Source organism: Trachurus japonicus, chromosome 5 (assembly GCF_045865225.1).
Source record: "Trachurus japonicus isolate A0001 chromosome 5, Traja_1.0".
Lineage (NCBI taxonomy): Eukaryota > Metazoa > Chordata > Actinopteri > Carangiformes > Carangidae > Trachurus > Trachurus japonicus.
This window is the reverse complement of record NC_140911.1, coordinates 8,907,665-8,933,099: the sequence shown is the minus strand read 5'-3', so window position 1 is coordinate 8,933,099 and position 25,435 is coordinate 8,907,665. Positions and strand designations below refer to the sequence as shown.

Genomic DNA, 25,435 nt, shown 5'->3' with positions numbered 1-25,435 from the left:
GATGTAGCAGAGTGCTACTACTTCTGCTCTAATGGGGTTTTAAGTACAAGCCTTTATGGATGATAATGCAGAGTAATGGTGAAAAGTCTGGGAGGGCTGAAGTCTGGAGGATACTTCAGTGTCTAAGCATCAATCTCACAGGCAGCTCACTCTGGACCTCATGGTTTACTGTCAGTTTGTAGATCCAGCAGTGTCAATTAGCAAACATCAATTTTTAATCTGTCCTTTATTCGCATGCTCACCTTGCACACATAACCAATTACTGCCATGGCATCCTGAGAAAATATGCTCCTGGTCCTGCCCCACTCATACACACCGGAGTGTCTTGCCAAGAGTGTATCCCTCCTCGAGTGTTATCTGGTAAAAAATGAGGGTGTACTGTTGACTTTGCAAGTGTCGTCGCTGATCTGTGGTGAGGGGAAACCGTTTGGATGTATTTTGAGGTCCCGTAGGGGACTGCAGGGACTTGTGGGAAGATGACCTGATTTCTAATTTTCTCCTCTCCTGCCTGGGCTGTGGGCTATAGTCGCTGCTACCAACAGAGAAGCCCGTCAAAGGACTGTGACAGTATGATGATCATCAGTTTGGATTATGGCCTGGCTTTTGGCTTGAAGTTGGATTTTATTCGTCAGTGTTGATGGACGCAGGAGCGGCTGTGATTCTCCATCAGTAGGTTCAGGTAAGTGGAAATAGTCCTCGGACGGTTCACCTCCGCTGCTGCTGCTGCTGCTGCTGCACCTTCACTAACATGTTTACAACCCAAATTACGTCTGCAACATCGTCATGTCATTGATATTCTGTCATTCACAACCAAAGTGGGACAAGTGATAGCCTATAAATAGTTGCGCCTTAATTAATATAAAACCTCCTCACTCTCCTGATCTTATCTATAGTTCGTTTTCAACTCGTTTCCGATTACTATAGGGCTGAAGTTACAGGAGGAAAGGTTCAGTCTTTTCATCCACACACACACACGTCTCACATTTGCTCAGTAAAGTGCAGAGAAAATGCCCCGGAGCTGTTAATGGAAATGAGTTGGATTAAAAAAAATGTCCAGTGAGGTAAAGATGTGCGCAGTGTGACGGCGTCATCAGATCAGATGATCGGTTATTTTAGGGCCAAAAATAAGGTCGCTTTGAAATTTCCCAGTCAGGGGGCTTTTTCCATCCCAGCTGAAAACTAATTACTTTGTCTGTCAACACACTTCCGACCGATTATTTGATTGACTTTGAAAGGGCATTGAACCTGAGACACTGTTGATATTGTAACTATATGTGCAACTTGTGATTTATTAAGGAACTACCCGGTTAATTTTAACCTATGCAGCCTTCCTATACTGTTATAGCCGTGATAGGCAATATGATAATAGCATTAGTAATAATTGTAATTATCTTCCATATTTAAATTTAGATAAATGGCAACATAGCTGTAATCATGGTTTGTTACTAACATCTAATACTAATATACCCTACATTATTATTACACACAATGCTACTTAATGTTATTAATATCATATCAATGATATTAATGTGATTTTTATGATATTATTATGATATTTTCATGTCTTTATGTGTTGAAAAAACTGAAAACTTTCAGATTCACATGCACAGTAACAGATTCAGGGCTTCAGTCATGTATATGTCTTTCTATACTGCCTTGGGTTGATATCTTGTTTTAAAAGCTTTTATTGGTAATGTGTAGAGCATTTCAGTTTGGCTTATTTTTTGAGAGGCACAAATAAATTAGTTTTTCTTTGCCTTTTTGTTCCCTCAGGTGAGCAGCCATGGCTAACCTGCAGCAGGAATACCCCGGGGTCCTTCTGGGGATCCTGGAGGAACTGGCCAACATGCGACAATGGCTGACGTTCCAGGACCTTTGTCGTATGGTCAGCTCCCGCTTTGACCTAGAGCATCTCGTTGAGCTCAGGAGTTTGCTGTTTGCCGCTGCCAGCCGGGACCCCTGTTTCCCAGCCACTCTCTTCAGAGACCGGGTTTCCACCCGAGGCCAGGGGCTGTCACCCATAGGCGTCGCTGCTGATATTGTAACTATCTTCAATCTTATTCAGATGACGGGTGGGGCTCCTGATGACAGTCAGCCAATGAGAGCCCAGACAGTCCTCCCTGTTGATCAGACTCCGGGCCCCAGTCTGCCTGGGATCCACCAGCTGCACATCCCTGGCCCAGAAAGAGCACGCACCTACTCTGATTCCAGCGGTCGGCCGATCGACCAACATTTGCTGTTTCCTAGATCTAATTACTCGGCCCGCAAGCGAGCAAGTCTTCCGCCTGATCCGATTTCACTTGTTTCCTCCCCTCCAATCAGGGCAAGGGCTGTGTCTTTTGACTTGCCTCACACAACGCTCTTGTACCCTAGTGGTCAAATCTCCAGCGAGGTCATGAAGAATATCTACCTGCCTCTGGAAACGGACAGTGAGTCGAGTGGAGATTCTGCACCCGTGGAGGTGTTTGAACCCGAACAGGCGTCTGTCGACCAGAAGAGAAACATCTTTCGGAAGGATTTCCATAACCAGCCGCCTCTAATACCCCAGGTGACCATCAGCAGTGAGTCCCCTAGTCCGAAAGGGCCGAAAAGCTTTGACAATCATAGCTTTGAAAGTATCCCGAATCCTTACCCATCGCCAACAACAATCCACCAATCACCAGAGCACCGGGCTAAACATGAAAGTCTTGATGACCTGCAGGACTCAACTTATTTCGGACCTGGGTCAGCCCCAGATTGGTCTCCTCGACACCTCCAGCCCCCCAAGGCTCAGAGAACCATCTGGGGCAACAAGAGTCACAGTCTAGAAGACCGGATAGGTGTGGGCAGCATTGGGATGGGACTGGAATCGCAAGGGGGGCTGCTCCCGAGACGATCAACCCCTGCTATCAGCAAACTGGGGTCCTCAGGAGGCGAGAGCGGGGATAGTGGTTTGCCAAGTGGATGTGATGCAGTCAAGGCTCAGGGAACCCAGACTGATCCGCCAGACACCCGGCGTCTCCGTAGCCTGGTCCACGCAGACCGCCTCTCCTTCATGACCTCGTTGGACGATCCTGAGTTTGGTGAGGATGACATTAGTGCCATCTTTCGTTTCTTAGATGACATAAGTATGTGTGGATCCACAGGAGTTCTACACCCCAGTGACGGGACAGCGGCCATCAACCAGGACACCCCCGAGGCCAGACGCGGCCGCCTCGGTCAACTCCAGAGGCTTTTCCACTCTTTGGAAAGCAGTGACGATGGGCTGAAGGCCAGTGTGTGTAAACTGCTGCTACGTATGAGCCAGATAGAAAGACAACTGGAGTCACTGAATGATGTAAAGTCAGAGATTTCCCAAGTGCTCTCCGCTCTGCAGCGACTGGATGAAAAGATCCAGCAGCCGGTCACCGGTGGACAAGGCGGCAGCGGGAGATGGCTGGAGCCACTCAGCGGCGTCTCCTCCTTCATGAGCCACCCCATAACTCCCTCTGACTCATCAGACCCTCAGCCTCTGTCTGCATCCGGGCACCTGTTTCCAGGGACCAGCACCAGTAGTTTGGACTGGAGCCGGTGGAACACTCCTCTGGACCAAACGGAGAGCAGCAAAGCTCCGACTGATTCCAAGGGGAAGAAAGAGGGGAAAAAGGATGCATCGACCAGACGCACCTCCAAAACGCAGACTGAAGACAAAAGTGTCTCTGATTTGAAACAGCATAGTGTTTCTACCTCTGCAAGAGACTGGACTGTGTCATTCTCGAAAAATAAAGATAGCAAAGGCTCACATGGAAAATCTGCACAGGTAGAGTACAAATGTGCACATTTCATTCTTTAGGTGATACATAAAGAAATAAATGTTACATGACAGATGAAGTCCCAGCTACTGTGTGTATCAGTTCATAGAACAGGTTAATCTGTAATCCTGTATGTTGCATTGTGTATGTATTCATGCTTTGCAACCACAAACTATGTCTGACCTGTAGCCAGCAAAATTTGTTCTGCTGGGAAGATCCACGTGATCATATGATTGCTGTGATAAAAACAAACTATCGCTTTAATTTTTTGCAGTAAAATCTGATTAATCATGCAGAGGAATATACTAAACCATTCAAACCCAAATGTTTGGTGGTGCTAATTAGTTAAATCTTTGTGAAGATAAAGTTTGGTGTTGTTTGTACATAAATAGTATTTCAAAAATCTGTTTGGCTCCTTCCAGGCAGATCCGTCAGGCAGCACAGCTAACCTACTCTCCCAAAAATCCACCAACCTGGTGGACCAAGTGTTTAACTCATCACTGTTCCGCCACAAAGACAGCAGCCTGACAGGTGGCCTAACCTCTGGAAAGATCATGGACATCAGATCTGAAGGGAGGGGAAGACCCATCTGGACTGTAGATGACAAAGAAGCACGAATCTCCCCTCTGGACTTACAGGTAAGAATAGTTAAAAAATGAGAAAAGATATGTATTTTATCTCTGGGGATAACAGGCTTAACGTGCATGCATTATGCAGATAAATCAGAGCTAGTAGCTTCACAAATGAGATATCTTAGAAAAGAGTTCATGATATTTTAATAGCCTAGATAACAATTTGTATTCAGGTCATACTGTACGCATCCCGTATGTATCTGCTCTGAAACTCTGTAAATGACATGTTCCTCAGGGCCAAGAGTCTCTTAACCCCAACAATATGGAGTTCTGGATGGACGACATCTACACTCCAGGCTACGATGCTCTGCTCAGGCGTAAAGAGGCCGACCTGCGCCGGGCCAAGATCTGCAAGCTGGTTGCACTCATTGCCACAGCAGTGACTATCATTCTCATCATTGTCATCCCTATTTGCACAGTGGGTTCATGAAGACCCTCACAGACAAGACAGACAGCCCACACTGATGCCTCTTTCCATTTTATTTCATTCATTTATGCACTTTCAGCAGCAATGTGCTGTACCCTGGAACTTTGACACCGTATACTCTCAGAGATTGTAGATGAGAGAGTGTGACATAAGGACCCTGCAGCTGGATGAGAGATCAGTTAACATACAGCGCCTCCTCCTCGCACTTCTGCATGCAGCACCATTATCCATGACTCCAGAAAAACAAGAGGAACTGTAGCTTACTTTGAAATCACACTGAGTCCATTTTTCATGCAGTTACAACAAATTGTAAGATACCCCACCCCCGACCCCATCACCATTGCCAAACTTTTTTTCTTCCACTATTTACAGTTATTTATTTCACGATTTATGTTGTTAATCATTTCAGGTGGCTGGAAAAGGATGTAATTACAGAATAATTTAAATAAGTCTACAAAGAGAGCATTTATTGAAACTACTAGTACTGAGCCAATGCAAAAGTGTCAATTTATTTATTTTTCATTTTGTCTGTCTGCTCTTCTCTGAGAAACAACACTGTTACAAATGTGTTGTGAATCAGCTTTAGCCTTGAGCACTGCCTGACTCTATTTTGCTGTTTCTCTCGAGAACACTACAGGGCTTATTTCACTTCTGTGTAAAATAATAGGTTATTATCAGTACATAAGACTTTTACATCTACACTTTATAAATAGTAATGGATTCTGCCAACAGGAGCGGTTTCATTCTCTTTTAGTTTGAAGGTTCTTGTATTTTACTTTAAGCAACAAGATATATTGCTCAAGCTGAAATCAATAAAAACAATATTTTTATAGAGTTCCCACCCATTTTTCAAACTTGAAAATATGAGCTGTCTTCACCACTCGTGGGTGTGTTTGCAGTTGTGGGGCAGAGTGTTTACCGGGTGTACGGTTTCTAGAAATGGAAGATAAAAATGTTGATGTTGTTGATGATATTTTGGCCCTGGAGCAGTGAAGGAAAGAGGAAGCCTTTTCCAGTAAACACTCTTTAAGTGGGAGATTCTACTCGTAATTCAATTGATGGGATGTTGGGAGTGCACCTCCGCACATTATCTTTTCACTGTACTCACTTGGCCAGAGCTTTTCCATATACCTGCAGACTCACTTAGCACTAACACATCCATCTGGCGGCCTCTCACAGATGATGAAAGTAGTTTTGCCAGTGGTGTCACATTCCATTTTGTAAAAACATCCTGTTAACTCAGGAGACATTTTATTGAAAATGACATTTGGTGCCAGTCTGTATACAATCCAAAGGGGGTTGACACGAAATATGTATGCCTGCAAAACACAACAAAATCCAACATAGTGCCTCCACAACTACTACTACCTTTGTAAAGCTTGAAAAGTTTGATTTTTTTTGTTGAGGGGTTCATCAAACTCTGAAGGTGAAGCTCTAAGCCTCAAAATGAACACCAAAACAAAAATGTAACATTTTAAGCTTCACAATATGAATGTTTCTAGCTGGGATAATATATTGGATTGCATTACATTTTTTTTTAGGTGTTCATGTTATTGTGTTCACTTGCTCCACATGGATGACTTTCTTCCTGTTCAATAGATAAGCACTTTTCTGCGCTGATGATGTAAACTGCATCAAAATGCTTGTTTTGTTTTTGTGTCAGACCTTTAGATTTTTGCTTGGCTTCGTGTGCAAGATAATCACAGGATGTACAGAGGGCGTGATCTGCTTCAATCCATCCTCCTAAGTAGATGTATATCTGCCAACTGTTCCCCCAAGAGGCTGTTTGTGGATCCATTACCTTTCCAGCGGTGCCACTGACTAACCCTGTAGTCAGCACAATCCGCAGGTGCTTCCTCTGAAATGTCTGTGCATGAGAGCCTCTTTAATACTTTTTTCATTCCTGAAATTCGGACCCTGTTGTTGTTGTTGCTGTTGCAATATCCATGCACCTTTTAGACAAACAACTGAAGATCTGTGAACTCATTATTCAGGTTACCACTGCAAGTAAATGGAAGAAAGACGTGCAGGTATTACAGGACTGGTTACGTGCTCAACACTTAATGATTATGAGATATGATTTATGATTGTGAGGGTGATTTATGTTGCCTGTCTGAATAAACTTGACAAGTCATAATGTGCCTTTTACAGTATGTTGCCTGATTGGATAAATACCAAACTAAGACCTATAAGTGGTACTAGACCTGCACTTAAAGCAGGGAATGAAAAAAGCTCTCTGGAAAAGTAGCTGCCCTCTTTAGCAAATTTAGTTGTTCCCATTTTCTCTTGCTGAAGTGCTTGGTTTATTATGCTTGCAGATAGTAACAACAGTCCACTCAGTTTTAGTGAGGGCAAAGAGGCAGTCTGAATTCTGGCAGTTAAATGATCTGTGACTGGAGGAAATGTACACACAGAGATGAATAATTGAAAAAGACAGAGAGCGCATATTGACTGACAGATCCTATTATCTCAAATCAACACTAATGGGCCTGCCATATTCAAAGGACACGCACACACATACACAATGTTAAGGGAGCAAATGTAATGCTAAATCATACAGGCATGCACAGAGTTAATCTATTGTTGAGTTGTTAACAAAATCCAAAGTGCTATGGACACATAAAAGTAAATAGTTTGCAATTGATTTAGTGTGTGTGTGTGTGTGTGTGTGTGTGTGTGTATGTGTGTTACCCTCATTGAATGTTGCACAGTAGAGCTGCTGCTGCACCCAGATATGCCATCTGTGGCTGATTAATGATGCTGTTGCGTGCATCCCATGTGCCAGGCCCACAACAACAGGACACAGTTGCTGACCGTTTCACAGGAGTGCTGGTATGAAGAAGAGCAGGAGGTACAAAGACTGGGCTGACTCACCTCCAGCAAAACTGTCTGTTTTTATTTCTTGTGTGAAAATCAGCTTCTATTTTACTAATGGGGTTACTGGGTGCAGTAGTTTTTAGGTTAGGAGCACATACTTGAAAGAAAGTGACAAGCAACTACTCTTATGTCAGAAAAATGCCCAGTCTTCAGACACAGCCTGAACTGACTCTGATTCCTCTTTAAAACATTACGTTATCTTTCCAGACCAGTACACTTCTCTATCAATACTCTTCTCTATATTACTCAACCAATAAGGTACATAAAAAATGTATAGATTTTACATGATCTTGCAAATGTATGCAAGATCATGTAAAATCTATACATATTTCTTTAATTGACCTGCTTATTGATTTAGTAATACATTATTTTTAAAATATTGTACAATGAAACTTGAGCAGGTGTCTATGATATGCGTTAATACGTTTATTTGAAAACAGGCACAGTGCACATTAATAACATTGCTGTAAATGCGCCAGAATTAGCCAAGAGGCTATTTTTCATCTGTAGTCCCTCCCTAGACAGATGTTAAAAAGTCACCCTAAAAACAGAATATGAATATGAGAAATAAGATTAAAATTACATAGTTACTATTAGCCAAGGCAATCTACAAAACATGCACAGCAATTAACAACATGACAAAATATGATGTTATGTTATGTTATGTTATGTTATATTATATTATATTATATAATGCAGGACTTCCTAGTAGCCTACTCTGGGCTGAGACAGGAGACAAGAGGCTAATTTTCATCAGATGTTAACAAGTCACCCTAAAAACAGAATATGAATATGAGAAATAAGATTAAAATTACAAGGCAATCTACAAAACATGCACAGCAATTAACAACATGACAAAATATGATGTGATGTTATGTTATGTTTATGATATGATATGATATGATATGATATGATATGATATGATATGATATGATATGATATGATATGATATTATATTACAGTCCCCCAGTGAGCCTCAATAACTGAGCTGCAGTTACATCTCAGGATGTGCAGGGGGCGATAGAGCTTCCGGTTTCCCGTCACATCGCACAGCGAGGAAGAAAACCGGCGCTGATTTTGAACTTTTGAAGAATGTGCAAACTTTATCGGGCAGGTGTGGTTCAGCGGCCGCTGCTCTCGCTGGAGTGGGAATAAACCCCATAAACTACTGCTTTTTAACACCGGGCGGTGTTGTAGTAGATCATCGTAACATCCGCGCTTTCCCCCTGGACAGACACGTATCGTCGCGCTAAGTGTAAGTGTTTGTGTGTTTGTTTTTGTAACGAAGTGAAGCGAGGTCTTGTCAACAGCTGCATACCTCGCGTGCCAGAAAGCGTCGTCACGGACGTAGAGACGTTAAGACATTGAAGTCAGTTTTAACATAATGAAGATAACCTCTGCCTTAAAACACAAGTGACATTTTGTCGGTACGAGCCTGTATTTACCACTTTATAATCACTGTTTGAACGCTAACCCACTCACAGGAAGTGTACGTAGCTTCACTGCTCCTTCAGTGCTAAACCCAGTGTAAAAAAAACCATCAAAATAACAAAGAGTAACATTAGCATTATCATGCATTTGTCCTCTCTTTAACTACTGCTACTACTACTTCTTTGTAGCTACGAGAAGCTGCCTTCATCAGCTCTTGTTTACCATTTCCATGTGTTCTCATATTCCGTGTTGTAAACTGTTTTCTTGTCTGTCAACACAACATCTAAAAACGTGCTATACAAGTAAAATTGCCTTGCCTTACTGGCTTTATCTAACCCAGCTGCAGAGAGACAGGATGGAGTCGCCTGTGCTGAACCTGTACAACCAGTTCCAGAGTCTGGGAGCCCAGGTGGAGGGTCTGAATGAAAGCATTGAACCACGTAAGTTATTTCCTCACAGGGCTTTGGCATTTGCCACCTCTCTGCTCAGAACCAGTCTGTGAAACAACAACAATGGAGTTTAAGTGCTCATGCTGTTAAATTAGCCTGCTGTGGATGAGCTAGATGCGTCTTTTTTTTCTTTTCTTTTTTTTTAATACCGTTTCAATGAATTATTAACCACAGGCATGAATGCAGAGGTAGTGCAGAGTATAAAGCCTCTGTTTTAGAGAGTAAAACCTGACAGGGCCTGAGTGCAGTAAACATTTCCATGTCAATAGTCCAGATAATTGAATTCATTTCCATTTTACCTAGCAGGAAGGCACAGTTACTCATTTGCCCGCTTTACAGCAGAGCACTTTGTTTGTTTCCACTCTGATGGTAATTTGCATCATTACTGTAAAGAAAGCATTTTTGGAGATCTGATGCACAGCGACAGCAAAGGTAAAAGAGTATAATGGTGTCGAGCAGCAATACAACTAACTAACTTTTTTAAATCTTACATTGTTTTAGAGTTCCTCCAGATGGCACAGAACTTTGAGGAGTGCCGTAAGAAGTGGCTGCGGACAGACGAGGAGCTGGTTTCATGTAAAGAGACGCTGACTAAGGTTGAGACTGAGACGGCAGCCCTGGAGGTCAAACTGAAGCACGCTCGCAACCAGGTGGACGTGGAGATCCGCCGGCGTCAGAAGGCTGAGACGGTCTACGAGAAGCTGGTTAGTGTAGCAGTGTTTATGGGTTACATGGGTGGGCCTCTTTTATTTTATTTTTTTACATCATCACAGATACTGTTTGTGATGTTTGTTTGTAAGACTCCCCTTGTGGATCATTTTGTAAACTTTATGTAACTTTTGGATGATTTCTTTTCTGTCCATTTGTGTGTGTGTGTGTGTGTGTGTATAACAGGAGCGTCAGGTACAGCTGATCCGGGAGCTGCTCATCTCAGAGAACAACAGTGTCCATCTGAGTGAGGAGCAGCGCTCTGCCTTGGCCTTCCTCAGTGCCCACTCCCAGGCAGCACAGGCGGCCAAAGGCAACCTCAACTCTAGCAGAAAGTGAGAGACCTCCTAATATGGTTCAGAAAAAGCTGGAGGTGCACCCAGGGCTCCAGACTAACTTTATTTACTAGGAGCACAGTGGCTCCTAATTTAAAATCTTTAAAATCTTAGGCGCGCAAGCAAAAGATTTAGGGGCACACACCTTAAGTCCACTTGCAAATCAAATATTAACACTTCCAATGATCCTCACACACATTGGCCTGCCACCTGTAATGACAGATTCTTTGAGTCGCCCCATCAACGTTTCACCAATATAAAAAAAAACAGCAATTTACTGGTTGCACATGCGCAATTAGATGAAAAATCTACTTGGACTGACTCAAGTTTTAGGGGCAAAATGCGCCCATTATAATCTGTACTTGGTTTTGGATTAGAGCACACTTCCTTTACCTAGTTAATACACTGTTTGTGTACTGTGTTGTAGAGGCGCAGGATACATACTAAACACTTTAGAGAATAGTGAGGCATTTTTTCATACATTAACAGCTTTTGTATCTCACCATTGTGTAGTTTCTCAACTAGCCATGGACACAAAAAGGGCTTCAGACAAATATTAAGGATGATTTTAATCTATTTTACAGGTTGACCACCATCGATGAATCAGCTTCGTTACTGTCAGACATCAGCTTTGACCAAACAGACGACTCTCTGGTATACTGACCTGTTTTATTATTCTTATTGGTGGACCTCTGATTTGAGGATTTAATAGCGATAACAACAGAGAACGCCATCCATGACTTTTTTTCAGTACTATCGTCTTTCTCTCACTTTTGTAGGACTGGGACTCTTCTGTGATGAAGACTGTGAGACTGCGAAAACGGCAGAAACGAGTGAGTGATCCCATATCTCCAGATTTCTTTTACATGCCTTAACGATGTGTTACATGGTCTGTTCCAGGTTTGGGGTAATGGTAGTTTTAGATTATAGTCATGTTTTATATTCACCATCAACAACTTTGTCTTAACTATTTCTTGAATCGTTTTTATTATGCACGAGAAAGTGTTCCTAAATGTTACCTTTTTAATCCACAGCGTTCGTCCAGAAAACTCTCTGAGGTTCCTCCACAGGCCATGAAGAAACCTCGCTCCACTGGACACACATCTGACAGGGTAATGCTGACCTCTGCAGCTTCATGTACTATATAGCACAAACATCTAAATCAGTGGGGGTCTTGAAATCATCGAGAGAGGGTAAACCTCAATGATTTTTCTCTGAACCAATGTAAGTGTACATCAGTTTATGCTTCTTTATATGATGCAGATGAACGAGTCCATCGTGGCCAAAACCACCATCACTGTGCCTGTGAATGGCGGGACTGTCGAGGCCGTCTCCACCATTGAAACCGTGCCTTACTGGACACGCGGCAGAAAGAGGAGCGGTAAGAAAAAACAAACAAACTTGTAACTTGTTCATGGGACCAAACAACAAAAAATAAATATATACAGACTGTAAAACAAAACAAAGCAATGTGTGGATAAACTTCAGGTGTTATTTTGCATTTTGAGATTTTCATTGACCTTTGGGATTTGACTGATGTGTATGAGTGTCTATGTGTGATGTACAGTTGCTGCAGGGTGGGGCGATACCACTACTACGGACCAATCTGAGTCAGCAAGCGAGGCTCCCAGCACACCAGTGTCAAACTTCCCAGCCCAGATGCGAACCCCCAGAGCCAATGGGGGAGGAAAGAAGCACCACTTCATTCCCAAAACAGTAAGACTGCTGCTTACTCAGTCTGTACTTGTGCAAGTTATTGATTTAGCTGAGGTGTAGTCTTCTCACCTCGGGCTGTATTCCCTCTGTCAATTAGGTGATCAAGTCTGAATTCTGCGCTCCTTGTGGAAGAAGAACCAAGTTTGGGAAGATGTACCTTCGCTGCCAGGACTGCAGGGTCGTGACCCACCCAGAGTGCCGGGAGCGCTGTCCCCTTCCCTGCAATCCCACAGCTGTCGGCACCCCCATGAAAAACACAGATGTAAATTTCTCTCATGTCTTTATGGCACATTCTCATCACATAATTTTCTATTAACCTTCATAAAAATGATGTGTTTTGTGTGCAGGCCACCCTGGCTGACTATGCTCCAGCCACTGCCCCAATGATCCCGGTTTTGGTTATCTACTGCATTAAGGAGATTGAACACAGAGGCCTGCGCGAGGTAGGACAAAACTTTATCAAAGTCACCTTCACAGTAATGCTCTGATCCTTTCCCTTGAGCAATTACAATCGATAATTCCCTCCTCTAAGTAGTTATCTCATTCAGTGGTAATACAGTATCACAGGCAGCCGGTAATGAGACTTGGTTTCTTTAATCTTTCTCCTTGCGGCAGGTTGGCCTGTACAGAGTCTCTGGTACTGAGCGCGTGGTGAAAGAGCTGAAGGAGAAACTGATTAGAGGGAAGACTCTACCTCCACTTAGCAAAGTGGAAGACATCAACGTCATTACCGGAGTCCTCAAAGACTTCCTCAGAAACCTCCCCGAACCACTGCTCACCTTCCACCTCAACAAAGCCTTCATGGAAGCGGCTGGTGAGTGTGAGACTTGCAGAACAACCTCCAGGGGATTTCTGTGTTTGCATGTTCTTCATCTGTCTTAGAGTCTTTGTATCATTCCTCTTTTAATTATTTTTCTACTGAGTGATATAACGGGTCTCTATGGGATGGAGGGAACAGACATACACAGGCATATTAACACTGGTGTTTATGTTTTTGTAGAAATCCGGGATGAAGACAATAGTCTGGCCATGATTTACCAGACCATTGGTGAGCTGCCTCAACCCAACCGAGACACTCTGGCCTGCCTGATGATTCATCTGCAAAAGTAATTCTCATTACATCTCAGAAAGCCTTTTGTTTATCCTGTGTTTACACCAGAATAGAGGATGTTGAAACCTGCAATGCGGGTCAGCTTAATCAAAGACTGCAATTTCATTTCCTGCTCCTTTCTTTCTCCAGGGTGTCTCAGAGTGTAGATACTAAAATGGATGTGCACAACCTTGCCAGGGTCTTTGGCCCAACCCTCGTGGGTCACGCTGTCCCAGACCCAGACCCTATGACCATCCTGCACGACACAAACAGACAACCAAGGGTAAAGAGAACGAGAATAAAAAATAAATATGATGACTGCAAATATTACATTTAGAGCCTGTAGTCCAGTGTTTCTAAATCAGCGCTTTCTGATGAAGATCATGTTTGTTCTGTCTCCAGGTCGTAGAGCGCCTGTTCAGTATTCCTGGTAGCTACTGGAGCCAGTTTGCCCATCCAGATAATGTAGGCATGGACAATGATCTTCAGTTTGGTACCCCAGACCGCAAAGGTAAATCACAAAAGCTATAAACATGATGAAAGCACTTGTGAAATTAATAAAATTAGAAAGAAATATGATGTGTTTGATTTGACATAAGACGTTTAAACCAGTTTTTAAAAATTGGAGCTTCTGTTTACAGCTTCTTTGATTTATAAATGACATAATTGGTTGAATTGACCTTTTTAATTTTTTTTTTGCAGTGAGCATATTGGGACCAGTGACCACTCCAGAGCACCAGATGATGAATAAGACACCTTCTTCCAGCTCGCTGTCCCAACGCATGATGCAGACCCTCTCCAGCACCACCCTGTAAGCTCACTCTCACATTCTTTACTTATCAAGCTGAAGAAAAGCAGATCAACATTCTTCATAAGCATAAGCTGAACTGGTCATGTTATCAAACAGTAATGTGTGTTTTCAGCAAAAGTGGCGCTCAAGGCCCTGCACACCTGCACAGGGGGTTATTAACACTTATTCCAGCTGATTGCCCTCTGCTCAGGATGAAATTTAAGTTTTAAATCCAGACACACTGTAATTTAACCTGCCTACCTTTACAGCAGCAAGAAAACTCACAGGAGAGAGGGAAAAGGCAGTGAAGCACAGACTAAATCTGATCTAATCAGGCTGAGAACACCTGTGTGAGTGTGCCATATAGTTATAAAGGGCCATTAATGTAAAGGCCACTACGCTATATTGTACCCCTTAATGTTGAGAAAAAGCTATTTCTAAATCTTATCTAGAAAAAACAATAAACAAACAAATGTTACATTCTCTTACATTAAAAGCAAGAGTTTAAATATCACAGTATTCCATCTGAAAAATTAAGTTTATTTCCAAAAGTAATATGTTGATGCACATAATAAGGCCTGCAGACACTCAGCTTAGCCTAGGCGCTTTCAAAACTGAGCTAGAGTTTCCCGTCTTTATGCCTTTAAGCTGAACTCAAAGCAAATGCAGCTAACTCCTCCTTGTTCTTGTTATTGTGTTTGTTAAGTTTACAATCATAATCAACATTTCTTTCTGCCTCCGTTCTTAGATTTGGGAGCAAGAGCAAAGCGACAGCCGCCTCTAACCGCCAGGGCAACTTCTTCGCTTCCCCACAGCTGAAGTAATGAAGCACATAAAACACTCGCTCTGTTCTACTCTTGGGTTAGTTACTGCAGTAACTGCATATACATTCACACGATCATGTGGGTAAACTACTGTGCAATTTTAGCATGTAATAATAGTTTGACTTTTTTCCTCTTTATTTTTCTAATAACCAAGACTTTTCTATCCAGATTTTTATTCTTTGAAAAGATTTCTGCACGTGAGTGTTTAAGTTTGTTTTTATATCTTTTGATTGCTAATGATTTTACTTTCGACCTAAACTGTGGTGACGTCTATGTGATCGTGACCATTTGAAACCAATTCAAGGATCGTTATTTTCTATTAACACTTGGCATTGATGTCCGCAAGCTGTGCATTCAGTGGTGTTTCCTCATCTTTGGACCTGTGGTTGTAACTGCAGCAACAGAGATGCACAAACACATGTGCGATACACAGCTGGAACGGACAGAGAGAAAAGAAATTGTGTTACTGGCCAGTGTTCCTTTGTCTTTTGGTTTTAGTTTCCTTGTCATCGTCTTGGAAACTTACACTGGTTTCCTACTTTAACTTTTTTGTTTTATATGTATGTTGATTGTGTGGTATTGACATAACAATCATGCCTTATATACGCTGACAATACTACAATGTAAACACTGATTATGAATGGGAATAATGCTGCTTTTTGCACTGTATTAATGTAACAATCCGAGTTAATGTATTTTCTACCTGGGAAAACACGCCACTAGAGGTTGCTGTTGCACCACTTTTGATATGCAAACCTTAACTAATGAAGAGTCTACTGTATATTATGCACATAACCAGTCAGAGTTACTGACACTCCTTTTTATATTATTAACAGAAAAGAAACACTGTGAGCTATCCCTTTAACCTAGAACAGCTCGAGTCAACGTTTTTCCTCACCTAAACCAAAGATGTTAGACTCACCTGTGTCATCATCGCATAATAAAATCTGGAGCTTCTTTAATTTATAAATGTGGAAACTGATTTGCATGCACAGTCACTGTTTTCAGTATTATTATCCACTCTAGCTTTCTTGAACAAGAAGCCACCCTTCCTTCCTCTGAGCGTTCGTCTGCTCTTACTGTCACTATTAGAAACTCCTGACTTGAGTGCGATGATGACACTGGTGCAAGTAGTTGTTACTTTGAGGGAAACGCTGATGCTGATTCTTGGTGTATTCTCATTTAAAGCCAAGTCTATCTGAGCTTTGCCTGCCAGTAAGAAATGGGCATAATTAGAAGTTGTCAGTCAACTATAACACTGCTTTGTTTTATATGTATTTTTATTTTATACATCCATTCCAGTATCTCTATACTGTATCTTTGATTATATCCTGTTTAACCTGATTTTGTTATTTTCACTTGACAAAATCTTGTGAACTGACGTTTAACGTTCACTCTTTTGTCTCAGCTCAAATAAGATCATACAAGTCCATAGTTGAGCTAAAAATAAAACATCAAAAGACTGGTTCCTTTGTCTCGGTGGGTGTTGTTCATGCATGAGATGGACATGGAGGGGGGAGAGGATCCCTGCTGAAATGAGGCCCCTGAGCAAACACGTAGAAAATGTGGGGTTTTTTTTTTAACCCAGCAAATTAACTTAAGAAAAAAAAAAACCTCATACACCTGAGTATGGATTAGTGTTATCCTATTAACTGTGAGTGTGTTAATGCTGTATTCATGTAGCCTAAAACATTCATTCATGTTTAACACTCTTCATCTTCATTTCCCTGGTCTAAATTGAATGTTGGCCATTATTATTCGAGATCTTCAGTGAAAGAGCAAAAGCACAACGCCAGTTATTCCAAAGCCGACATGGCACTGAATGATAATGCAATTTGGCTCATTGTTCCAATAGTCATTACAGCTATTTCCATAATCTATTGGGCTGAGTGGGCAGGCGATGAGGTCCAACATTATTATGAATTAAAGCAGGGATCATTTATACATCTTATAGTTATTCCATTAACAGTTACTGTGGAAAGAGCTAAATTCGGGCTGAACCCATTGACATACATTTTATATGGCCTCATTCAATACAGAGCTTCAGCACCACCATTAGGCCCTTTGAGATCTGAGCCCAGCTGTTTGGGGGAGAAAGGAAAAATATGGTGTGCAGAGTTCATCCAAATTAGTCCTCGCTTCCTTTCTTTCTCACGCGTGCACGGAGCCATGAACGGCTGCGGAGAAGACCCTCCAAAAAATGTTTGAATTTCAAATCAACATTAATAGTTCATTAGCCTGGAATAAGGTCTCCTGTGTGTCGATCTGTCCTCTCATCGGGGGATTGTGTGTTTATGCTGCACGCTGCAGCATACGCTCGGCGGCTGCAGACATCAAACAGCTGGCTGTGTACAGTGTGTCTCTGTAGCTCCATATTCCAGCATGCCCCAGTGTGCCGTGATAGAGCTCCACTCTGCTGTGGGACCAATGAGGGCCAAATGAGTAACTAGTCCAATTAAGAGCTCTTAAATAAATTACAATGTAAGCTGGTAAACACACAACAACAACGGCACTATTTAATTCCTCTATTTATACAGCGAACTGCAAGCAGTGATGCCAAAGGAAATAACAGTACTATTACCATCTCTGGAAGCTGAATTACAATCAATACATTATTCAATTCATAAGGTACTGTTATTGCTGGAATCGACTTGATAGAGAATACAGTCTATATGTGTCAGGCTGTTGCAGTGCAGCTTGTAGCAGCTGTCTGCAGCGCTGCCTGTTTGAGGTCAGGGCCAATAATGGCAGCACCTCTGAGATGTCAACTCAATAACTGCCAGTCAAATCCACCCATCTGATCACGTATCGAATCGATGCGTTTGCTAAAGCAAAAAGCCGTGTTAACCACTAGACAAATGATTTTTGCATATCCGTGTTTGACTTCTTGTCTTTGCAACACTTTACTACCTAAGACACTGATTTACATGCTTTGCCACAGGGTGTTTCTACGTTGCAGAACCTGCTCAGACCAGGCACCGTGCAGATTTTGCTTCTCCAGTCACATAAAAATGTGCAGGGGAGCATTAAGTGAGGCTTAAGGAACAAAAGTATAATGCTGCAAATTTATAAACACGCTGTGTCCCTCAGCAGGCTAAGCATGTGCTTGAAAAGTGGTCCTCCAGATTTGTTTCTGACACCGTTTTCAGTGAATTATGTGACAGATTGTGTGATCAATATGCTTTCCATTTGGTGAATTAAACATACAACACTGAAATACCAAACTATGTTCTGCCTTTAAAACCGTGAAAAACAAGAGTCATTGTTCAATCTGCACCCACCTGTGAGTTTTTTTTTTTTTTTTAACTGGCTTCTTGGCTTTTAATGCTCTTGCTCTCTCACTCTTTTTAGCTTTATCCCTTGTTCCTTTTTTCCCCCTCCTCTTCTTCTCCCTCTCCCACCCTCCTTTGAATCGAACCGCCGTCTTAGCCGGCTACCATGCGTGGTCGATACCTTGTTACCACAGAGAAATCAATTATCTCGACCAAGCAGCAGGGGAAAGAGGCAATAATGAAAGAATGCTCCTCCTTCCCAGACGATGGCCATGGTCATTAAATATGAATTTATCATTGGCTGAGGAGATTTATGGAGCGAGATGTGGGCCCCGGGTTCACGCTCTCTTTACAGCACAAGTTCAAAGTCTGGTTATAAGTGTAAACTAAATGTGGAAACAGGTTGTCAGGCTGGTGATGTCATTTGTCCTAAAGCTCAAGCAGATACTTATTACATTATCTCAGTCCCTGTGTTATCTGGAGGCGACTGAAAAACAAATGTGACATTTAACCGTCTTCTAAAAACAGCCACATTACATGAGACACCTGCAAATGACGTCTTCTCGCGTGTTCAGATGTTGACACGGCTTTCAAACAAATGACTAGTCCCTGAGGGGAAAATGAAGGAGAATGAGGTGCTGGATACTCGCTAAGCTTGTGTAAAGAGACGCAGTGTTTACTGAACGATAGCTGCCGGCCGCCACATTCATGGACAGTCATTTTGTTGTTGGCGCCACTCAAGGTGACAGAGAGAGACGATGGTGTTGGCTGACAGGTAGGTGGGCGTACCAAACGTAGGCTACCTGCTCTGTAATGAGCCGTTGTGATGACTCGTCTGACAGTTGCTGTGAGAAGTTTGAGGAAAGAAATGAAAATAAAAAATACCAATACCACAACTATCACCACCACAACTGGAGGAGAAAAGGAAAAGTGCAAATGAGAGAGAGAGAGAGGGAGGAAGACGGAGCAGAGAGGGGAAAATGTGTAATTCGGGCTTGCTCTTAAGGCAGCAATAAATTCCATTTTAATGGGGCACCACAAGCAGTAGCAGGCACTCAGCAGTCTGTTGTGTTTGATGCCAAATTGTGCAGAATAAACAGATTTGCTGTGCATCTGGTCCAAACACACACTTTCTCTCCATCCCTCTTTCTCTCTAAACTTGCTATTCATGCTTTTCCACCCGCCCAGACATAACAAACAACAATCAGACAAACTGTTTCCTCCTCACCTGATGCTTGACCTCTGGTTCTTACCCCAACCACTCGTCCCTGTGATGCAAAACCGGCATACGCTAACCCAGCTAATCTCCTAATCCAACAAGCAGCCGGGCGGGGGCAACATTATGGGGATATGGAAGAGGGAAGCAGCAATTTGAGAGGTGGGGGAACAGACCGTGACACAACATATGCAAGACTTCTGCATTCAGAACGAGCGCTGCTACACTAGGCGACATAATGAGAAAAGGATGTTGCTGGCTGTAAACTAACACTTCAGGGACACCTTTTAATGGTACTTCAAATGCACGAACGATACAAAGGGAGAGTTCAGAGCAGTAAAAGAAAAAAACAAACGTGTGAAAGTCTTTGAAGTTAAGTTAGTGTCAAGAGGAAATGGGGAGAATACGTCAGTCTGACCACCCAAGAGTTCGACCGCCCATTTCTCAGACTAATCTGACTTATTCTAGAGGGTTATAGTTAGGTTTAGGGTTGGGATTGGGGTTACTCAAGTCGGAGAAATGGGAGGTCGGACTAATGGATGCAAAAATATAGAAATGTATGGTTGGAGAAATGGGAAGTTGGAGAAATAGGAAGTCGGGCAGATGCCATGCGCCAAGAGCAGATCACCAGCATCAACATGAGTTTACAGCCATGTTAGTGGCTCTGTGAACTTGATTTAAACACAGATTTTATGAGTTCAGTTTTAATAACAACACAGTGTGGCAAGGTGAAGAGGGCCCAGGCGGGCTACGAACCCCAGACTCCCGGGTAATAGTCATGCGCGCTAACCATTCGGCCAAAGGGACATTCCCTTGGCCAAGTAGCCAGGGCACATGATCAATTGGAGGCATAGTGACAGGACAACTTGGCATGCTAACATTTGGCGACCTCACTATTCTTAGTGTCACTACTGTTTAGTTTGGGGCAGAAATTGAACTAGAAGTCACACTAATTCACAGGAGTAGTGAAAAATTTTGATGTGTAATTAGCAGCAGCGGAAAAGTAAGACTATCTACAAAGTTCATCACAATTCATCCTCTGGGGAGCATGAACAAAAGTCTGTCCAAAATTTCACGGAAATACGTTTTTTCTACCCAATATTTATAAAAAAGAAAGAAAGTTAAAAGCATGCAATTCAAACATACAAAGAGAAGAATTACAATGGCGATTTAAATTAGGTAAGAGATGAAAAGAAGGAAACAAACAAACAAGGTAGAAACATAGCTACTATTTTCCCAAAAAAAAAAGGAAATTCAATGATGATTTCTTTTCAAGTTCATGGAAATCCATTTCATACTGCAGATGCTGAGATATTTCAGTCAGGTGATGGACTGACGGGCCCACAGACGTTACCAGCCCTGGTAACATGTTGCTAGCTAACATGGCTAAATCTAACTCCTCAGAGGATGAAGCTCCTCTGTGATTGGTGGGTCTCTGTCAACAGAGTGACATCATGACCTTACTGTTGGCACTCATGGGTGCATCCACATGCACACCATTGACTGCTGCCATTGTTTCCATGATTTATGTATTGTTTTTAGACGGTGGGCTCTCACATGTCCATGCAAACACACACACGCACACACACACACACACACACACACACACACACACGCACACACAAAAATACCTGTATGGATGCAGCTGGTTGTTTGTGTGTGTGTGTCCCTGCATGAGTGCGTCTGAATTCATGTAATTTAATGTGAATGTGTGCACAGGTGCATGATATGGAATACTGTGAGAGAGGCTCAGTGCATGAATGGCTGAGTGTTTTCCCGTGAATCTGTGCAGTGACCATGTGTGCAGGTATGTGTGTGTGTGCGTCTGCCTCTGAGTTTGGGATTGTTTTTTTCAGCATGGATGGACACAGCTATAAATACTGCCTGTGCGTATATATACAATATACTCATATCTTCTAAAGCACACAAACACAGATCTCATCTCATTGTATTTTGTGGTCTCTTTTTATGAGACTCAATTGTAGAGTAGAATGACATGATCAATTAGTTTTGTCAGTGCAGCTCAGCAGCATTGATGAAGCATTACCAAGTAATCTGATGTTAATAATTTGGGCCTCCCTGCATCAATAGGCTCCTAATCAAGCTTTATCCCAACCAGGAGCATCAGAAATGAGAAGGCCTCGGGACACTGTGCTGGTACACATCAACATCATTTGCAGAAATTCAGATCAGTTTTTTAAAAAATCGCCATAAGCTCCACAAAAATATTTCTGCCACAGCACATTCCTCCAGCACTTCCTGTGATTTTCCTGCTGCCCACTAGAATGCACTCTTGCACCCTGTATCCCACGTCAGCGTCATGGAAGCAGCTCCTCTGCAGCCGAACACACCCATTAATTTCACCCATCTCCACAACTCTATCATGCACGGTTCCCCCGTGGTTGTTAGGATATGGGAGCATTGTCACTGTTTGTATCATTTGCACCATTGAAGCTTTAATTTGAACTGATAAAGTTTGTGCTTTTGACTGTGGCAGCCTTGCTCAGGTGACAGGTACTAACATCTTCCTCCCCTGGAATTTCAACCCCGCCCCAGGGGAAAACATATTAAACAGGGTGGATCGGGGTTCATACATAAATGCAAGCTGAACAGACGCCGGTGTATGTAAGAGCCTTATCACACATGTAATTCACATGTTCATGGCTTCATCTCAACTGGAAAGCTTGACAGCCGTTTCCATACACCTGCATTCTCCCTTTAATCACAAACTGCATGTGCTGGTTGATAGACGATCTATCGTCAGTGTCCCTGTGATTTCATTTTCATGATGAAAATGCAGGGAAAAGTGATAAATTGAGAATATGCAGCACTGTGTTGTAAAATTTTAACATATTTAATTATTCTGGGCACTTGAATCATAACATAATATTTCTAAATGTTGTTATCCCTGAACCCCATTTTTGTCATAATATCAATACTTTACAAGAGGTTTTTCTTCCTCTTGAGATACTGGTTTATGATAAAAGACAGTAATGTCTCAAGACAATATTATAAAACTAAATTATTTTCACATTTATGAGTGTTTATAGACTTTAAAAGGTTCTTGAGATGATGATTTTCCAATGCTTTGGGATCTTGGTTGTATTTTTGTGCAGACACAACCAACAGCTTTTGTCAATTATGCGCGCTAAACTGGAATTTGAGACATAACGACCAAAAAACCCTCTTCTGAGATCTACCTTTTTGGCACAGTTCTCACCACCAGAATCTCTGTGTGTTCACATGTAAATCACTTCCATTCAAAATGCTAAATTCAACCTGCCAATTACACCACTGACTCACATGGGCAAACACCTGTTGCTTTTCAGTTAGCAATCAAGGTTTAAGAAATAAAAAAAGGGGGCCAAAGATGGGCCCTCCATTTCAGTATTGTTTATTTTTTTAAGGAGGGTATATATGAATGCCAATCCCTATGAGTCCATACTTCTTTTACACAAGCATTGGAGGAAGCATGTGGGGATGTAGCTGCTGGAGCGCATCAGGGCTGGACTCCTCATGCCGAGAGACTTTCCCTGCTGTTTGATCAAACAGAGTGTTGCCTGTGATGTTAGTGAGGTCCTGTGGCCGTCAGATAAAGAACAAAAGAGATATAAAGTGACTGCGTTTTTACTTAGGAATCTCTGTTAAACTCAGTAATTATTCCTAATGAAAGGTATAAATAACAATGGGCCAGTAGCATGATGAATATCTTATGTAAAATGCTGACATTTTGGCCTGAGGGTGAGACTGGTAGAAAGCCTCCTGAGTGTCCAAATTGGGAAGAGTCTGCACTCAATTTCATGGCTATCTGCCCACTTGATTTGTCTTGATTATCAGATAATTCTTGTGCAAATGTGGACATTTTTGAGCTGATGGTGGGATCAGGGACAATTCGGCTGGGACCGTGGACATCCATACCAAATTTCCTGGAAATCTGCTCAGCACTTGTCGACAAAGTCGTGTTGTGAACCAAAGTCCACACGGACAAACTAACCAAATGACTGACCAATTATTCTGTCTTTCTACCTGCCACTACTGGGAAATAAACAAACAGGAGGAGCATTAACTCTGCCAAGACATAAACGATGTGACCTGCATGTCAAAAACATGCAATAAACATTTCACACGCCGGGTGAAATGCTCATTTTTTATCTCGACTCGAGCACAAATTGTACTCGACAGACAGACTGCTGTTGGGTCACATCATTGACTGCAACCCCCAGACAAAATGAAAAGCTCTGTGTTGCTCATCAATTTATCACAAGATTTGACCAACATGGTTCAAGACTTTAATAAACCACTCCTGCTTTTAGTTTGTGACATTCAGGAACTGCAGGAAGATTCAGAGTCTTGTGAATATGTGTTTGATGAAACTACTTAAAATTTCTATGAAAGGGGATTTACACCAGATGGACCCTATTAGTGTTTCTATGATAATACTTACAGACCAACGTCACCACTCAATCTAAGTTTAGCCTTTTTAGACGCTGACTTAGAAGAAGAAGAATATCATTTCCTCAAATCAAGCAACTTCCCTCATCTGACACATGATGACAAGCAGCTGTAGGGAGCGTCAGACAGTATAGAGACTCAAGTCAAACCCAAACTCTCTCACAGTGGATCATCATGGCACAAGAACATGAGCTCTCAGACTACAGCAACGCATATGATCTCCCGGGATGTGAAACCAACAAAGGTGACACTCAGGCATCAGGTAAGAGCAAGTTCATTGAGGAAAAAGAAGAATTATTAATTAAGAAATCCATCTGTGAGATACTGTTGATTATCTTTTGTCCTTCGGGAGGTAAATGTTTCTTGCGTTTTACTCTTGCTACCTCATTATTTTCATAATTCAGTATTAGAATGATGAAGCATCAGTTTATGTTCATGTTACATATGATGTGTGAACAGATTTAAGAGGTGTAATAGCAGCGTCATTGTTGACCAAAGAACCATGTCTATGTGTGACTCCCCCTCCCACAGAAAGAAGACTCTTCAGATTTGGGATTATAACTTTAGCAGTTCTGTGTGTCACACAGGCCGCTCTTAACGTCTCCCTTCGCCTTGCCTGTAAGTTGTGTCCAACCATATTTCTGTTTCACTATCAGTATTTTGCTTTGCACTGGAAGCTACAGTACACTTGAAACCATGTTGTAATACTGGATGATGTTTCCTCAGTGGGGTGTTGTGCAACCAAGTCCTAAAAATGTCTTCTTTTTTTTCCCAGTTTATTCAAATGAAGACGTAGATCAGCTTCCTTTCAATTCCTCCACGATAGCAGAACTGTGCGCGACTGACCGGTCTCAACAGAACACGACCCAGGGATGCTCCTGCTGCAACAACCTGCTGAGGACTCTGCTGAGGGAATATGAAGCCTTGAAAACGCAGAGGGACCAGTTGCAACGTCAACTGTCTGCATCATGCAAATCAGACTATACATACTCTGGGTATATGTCAAAGGAGGATTACAATGACCTGGAGGAAAGTTCAGCTCAGTTCGGTTAAACCAGCAAGCTCTTCAAGTATTTCACATTTTTATCACATTTTGATGAAACATTAATATTTTACATTCTCATACAGAGCTGGAAAATTGCTGAATCTTAACTTTTCATCCTTATTTATATAACTTTGTATAGTTTTGTGAACTTCAATCTGTAAATATGAAATAAACTATTCCAATAAAACATTGTTTTGGGGTAAAGTGTCCTGACAACCGTCCATGGTGCCTCACCATGTAGTTACTAAATTATTTTTGAACACACAATATGTATTTTTCTGTTGTTCAATCCAAACAATAACAAACAACAGAGTCTGGTGGCATTGTGAAGTAGTGTGAGATCGCAGGAGTTGTCATTTTCACCTTTGATGACATTGTGGCTTTAGCTTCTACTGATCAAT

At 42.1% G+C, this 25,435-nt stretch overlaps 2 protein-coding genes and 1 long non-coding RNA gene across 3 annotated transcripts; all 3 read left to right on the top strand.

Moving 5' to 3' along the window:
• Positions 1-312: 312 nt before the first annotated feature.
• On the top strand, positions 313-6,976 carry LOC146987032 (major intrinsically disordered Notch2-binding receptor 1-like). Its single transcript, XM_085775996.1, has 4 exons — positions 313-679; positions 1,774-3,778; positions 4,193-4,408; positions 4,638-6,976. Exons 2-4 carry the CDS (start codon positions 1,784-1,786, stop codon positions 4,830-4,832), a joined length of 2,406 nt encoding a protein of 801 aa, XP_085632122.1. The 5' UTR covers positions 313-679; positions 1,774-1,783; the 3' UTR covers positions 4,833-6,976.
• A 2,488-nt stretch (positions 6,977-9,464) lies between these two features.
• On the top strand, positions 9,465-16,518 carry LOC146987031 (rac GTPase-activating protein 1-like). Its single transcript, XM_085775989.1, has 16 exons — positions 9,465-9,577; positions 10,088-10,290; positions 10,481-10,629; positions 11,214-11,283; positions 11,409-11,462; positions 11,664-11,741; positions 11,893-12,010; positions 12,197-12,345; positions 12,443-12,607; positions 12,693-12,788; positions 12,961-13,159; positions 13,346-13,451; positions 13,586-13,718; positions 13,838-13,946; positions 14,138-14,246; positions 14,974-16,518. The coding sequence occupies exons 1-16, from the start codon at positions 9,493-9,495 to the stop codon at positions 15,047-15,049; spliced, it is 1,899 nt and encodes a 632-aa protein (XP_085632115.1). The 5' UTR covers positions 9,465-9,492; the 3' UTR covers positions 15,050-16,518.
• A 7,565-nt stretch (positions 16,519-24,083) lies between these two features.
• On the top strand, positions 24,084-25,232 carry LOC146987030 (uncharacterized). Its single transcript, XR_015035912.1, has 3 exons — positions 24,084-24,251; positions 24,521-24,607; positions 24,765-25,232. It is a non-coding gene; the product is annotated as an uncharacterized LOC146987030 (long non-coding RNA).
• Positions 25,233-25,435: the final 203 nt, after the last annotated feature.

Bases quoted from the DNA above. Each gene is read 5' to 3' on its own strand.
- LOC146987032 (XM_085775996.1), top strand. From the start codon at position 1,784: ATGGCTAACCTGCAGCAGGAATACCCCGGGGTCCTTCTGGGGATCCTG. The intron at 3,779-4,192 runs GTAGAGTACAAA...GGCTCCTTCCAG, and splicing joins CACATGGAAAATCTGCACAG to GCAGATCCGTCAGGCAGCAC. The intron at 4,409-4,637 runs GTAAGAATAGTT...CATGTTCCTCAG, and splicing joins TCTCCCCTCTGGACTTACAG to GGCCAAGAGTCTCTTAACCC.
- LOC146987031 (XM_085775989.1), top strand. From the start codon at position 9,493: ATGGAGTCGCCTGTGCTGAACCTGTACAACCAGTTCCAGAGTCTGGGA. The intron at 11,284-11,408 runs GTATACTGACCT...TCACTTTTGTAG, and splicing joins ACCAAACAGACGACTCTCTG to GACTGGGACTCTTCTGTGAT. The intron at 12,011-12,196 runs GTAAGAAAAAAC...TGTGATGTACAG, and splicing joins ACGCGGCAGAAAGAGGAGCG to TTGCTGCAGGGTGGGGCGAT.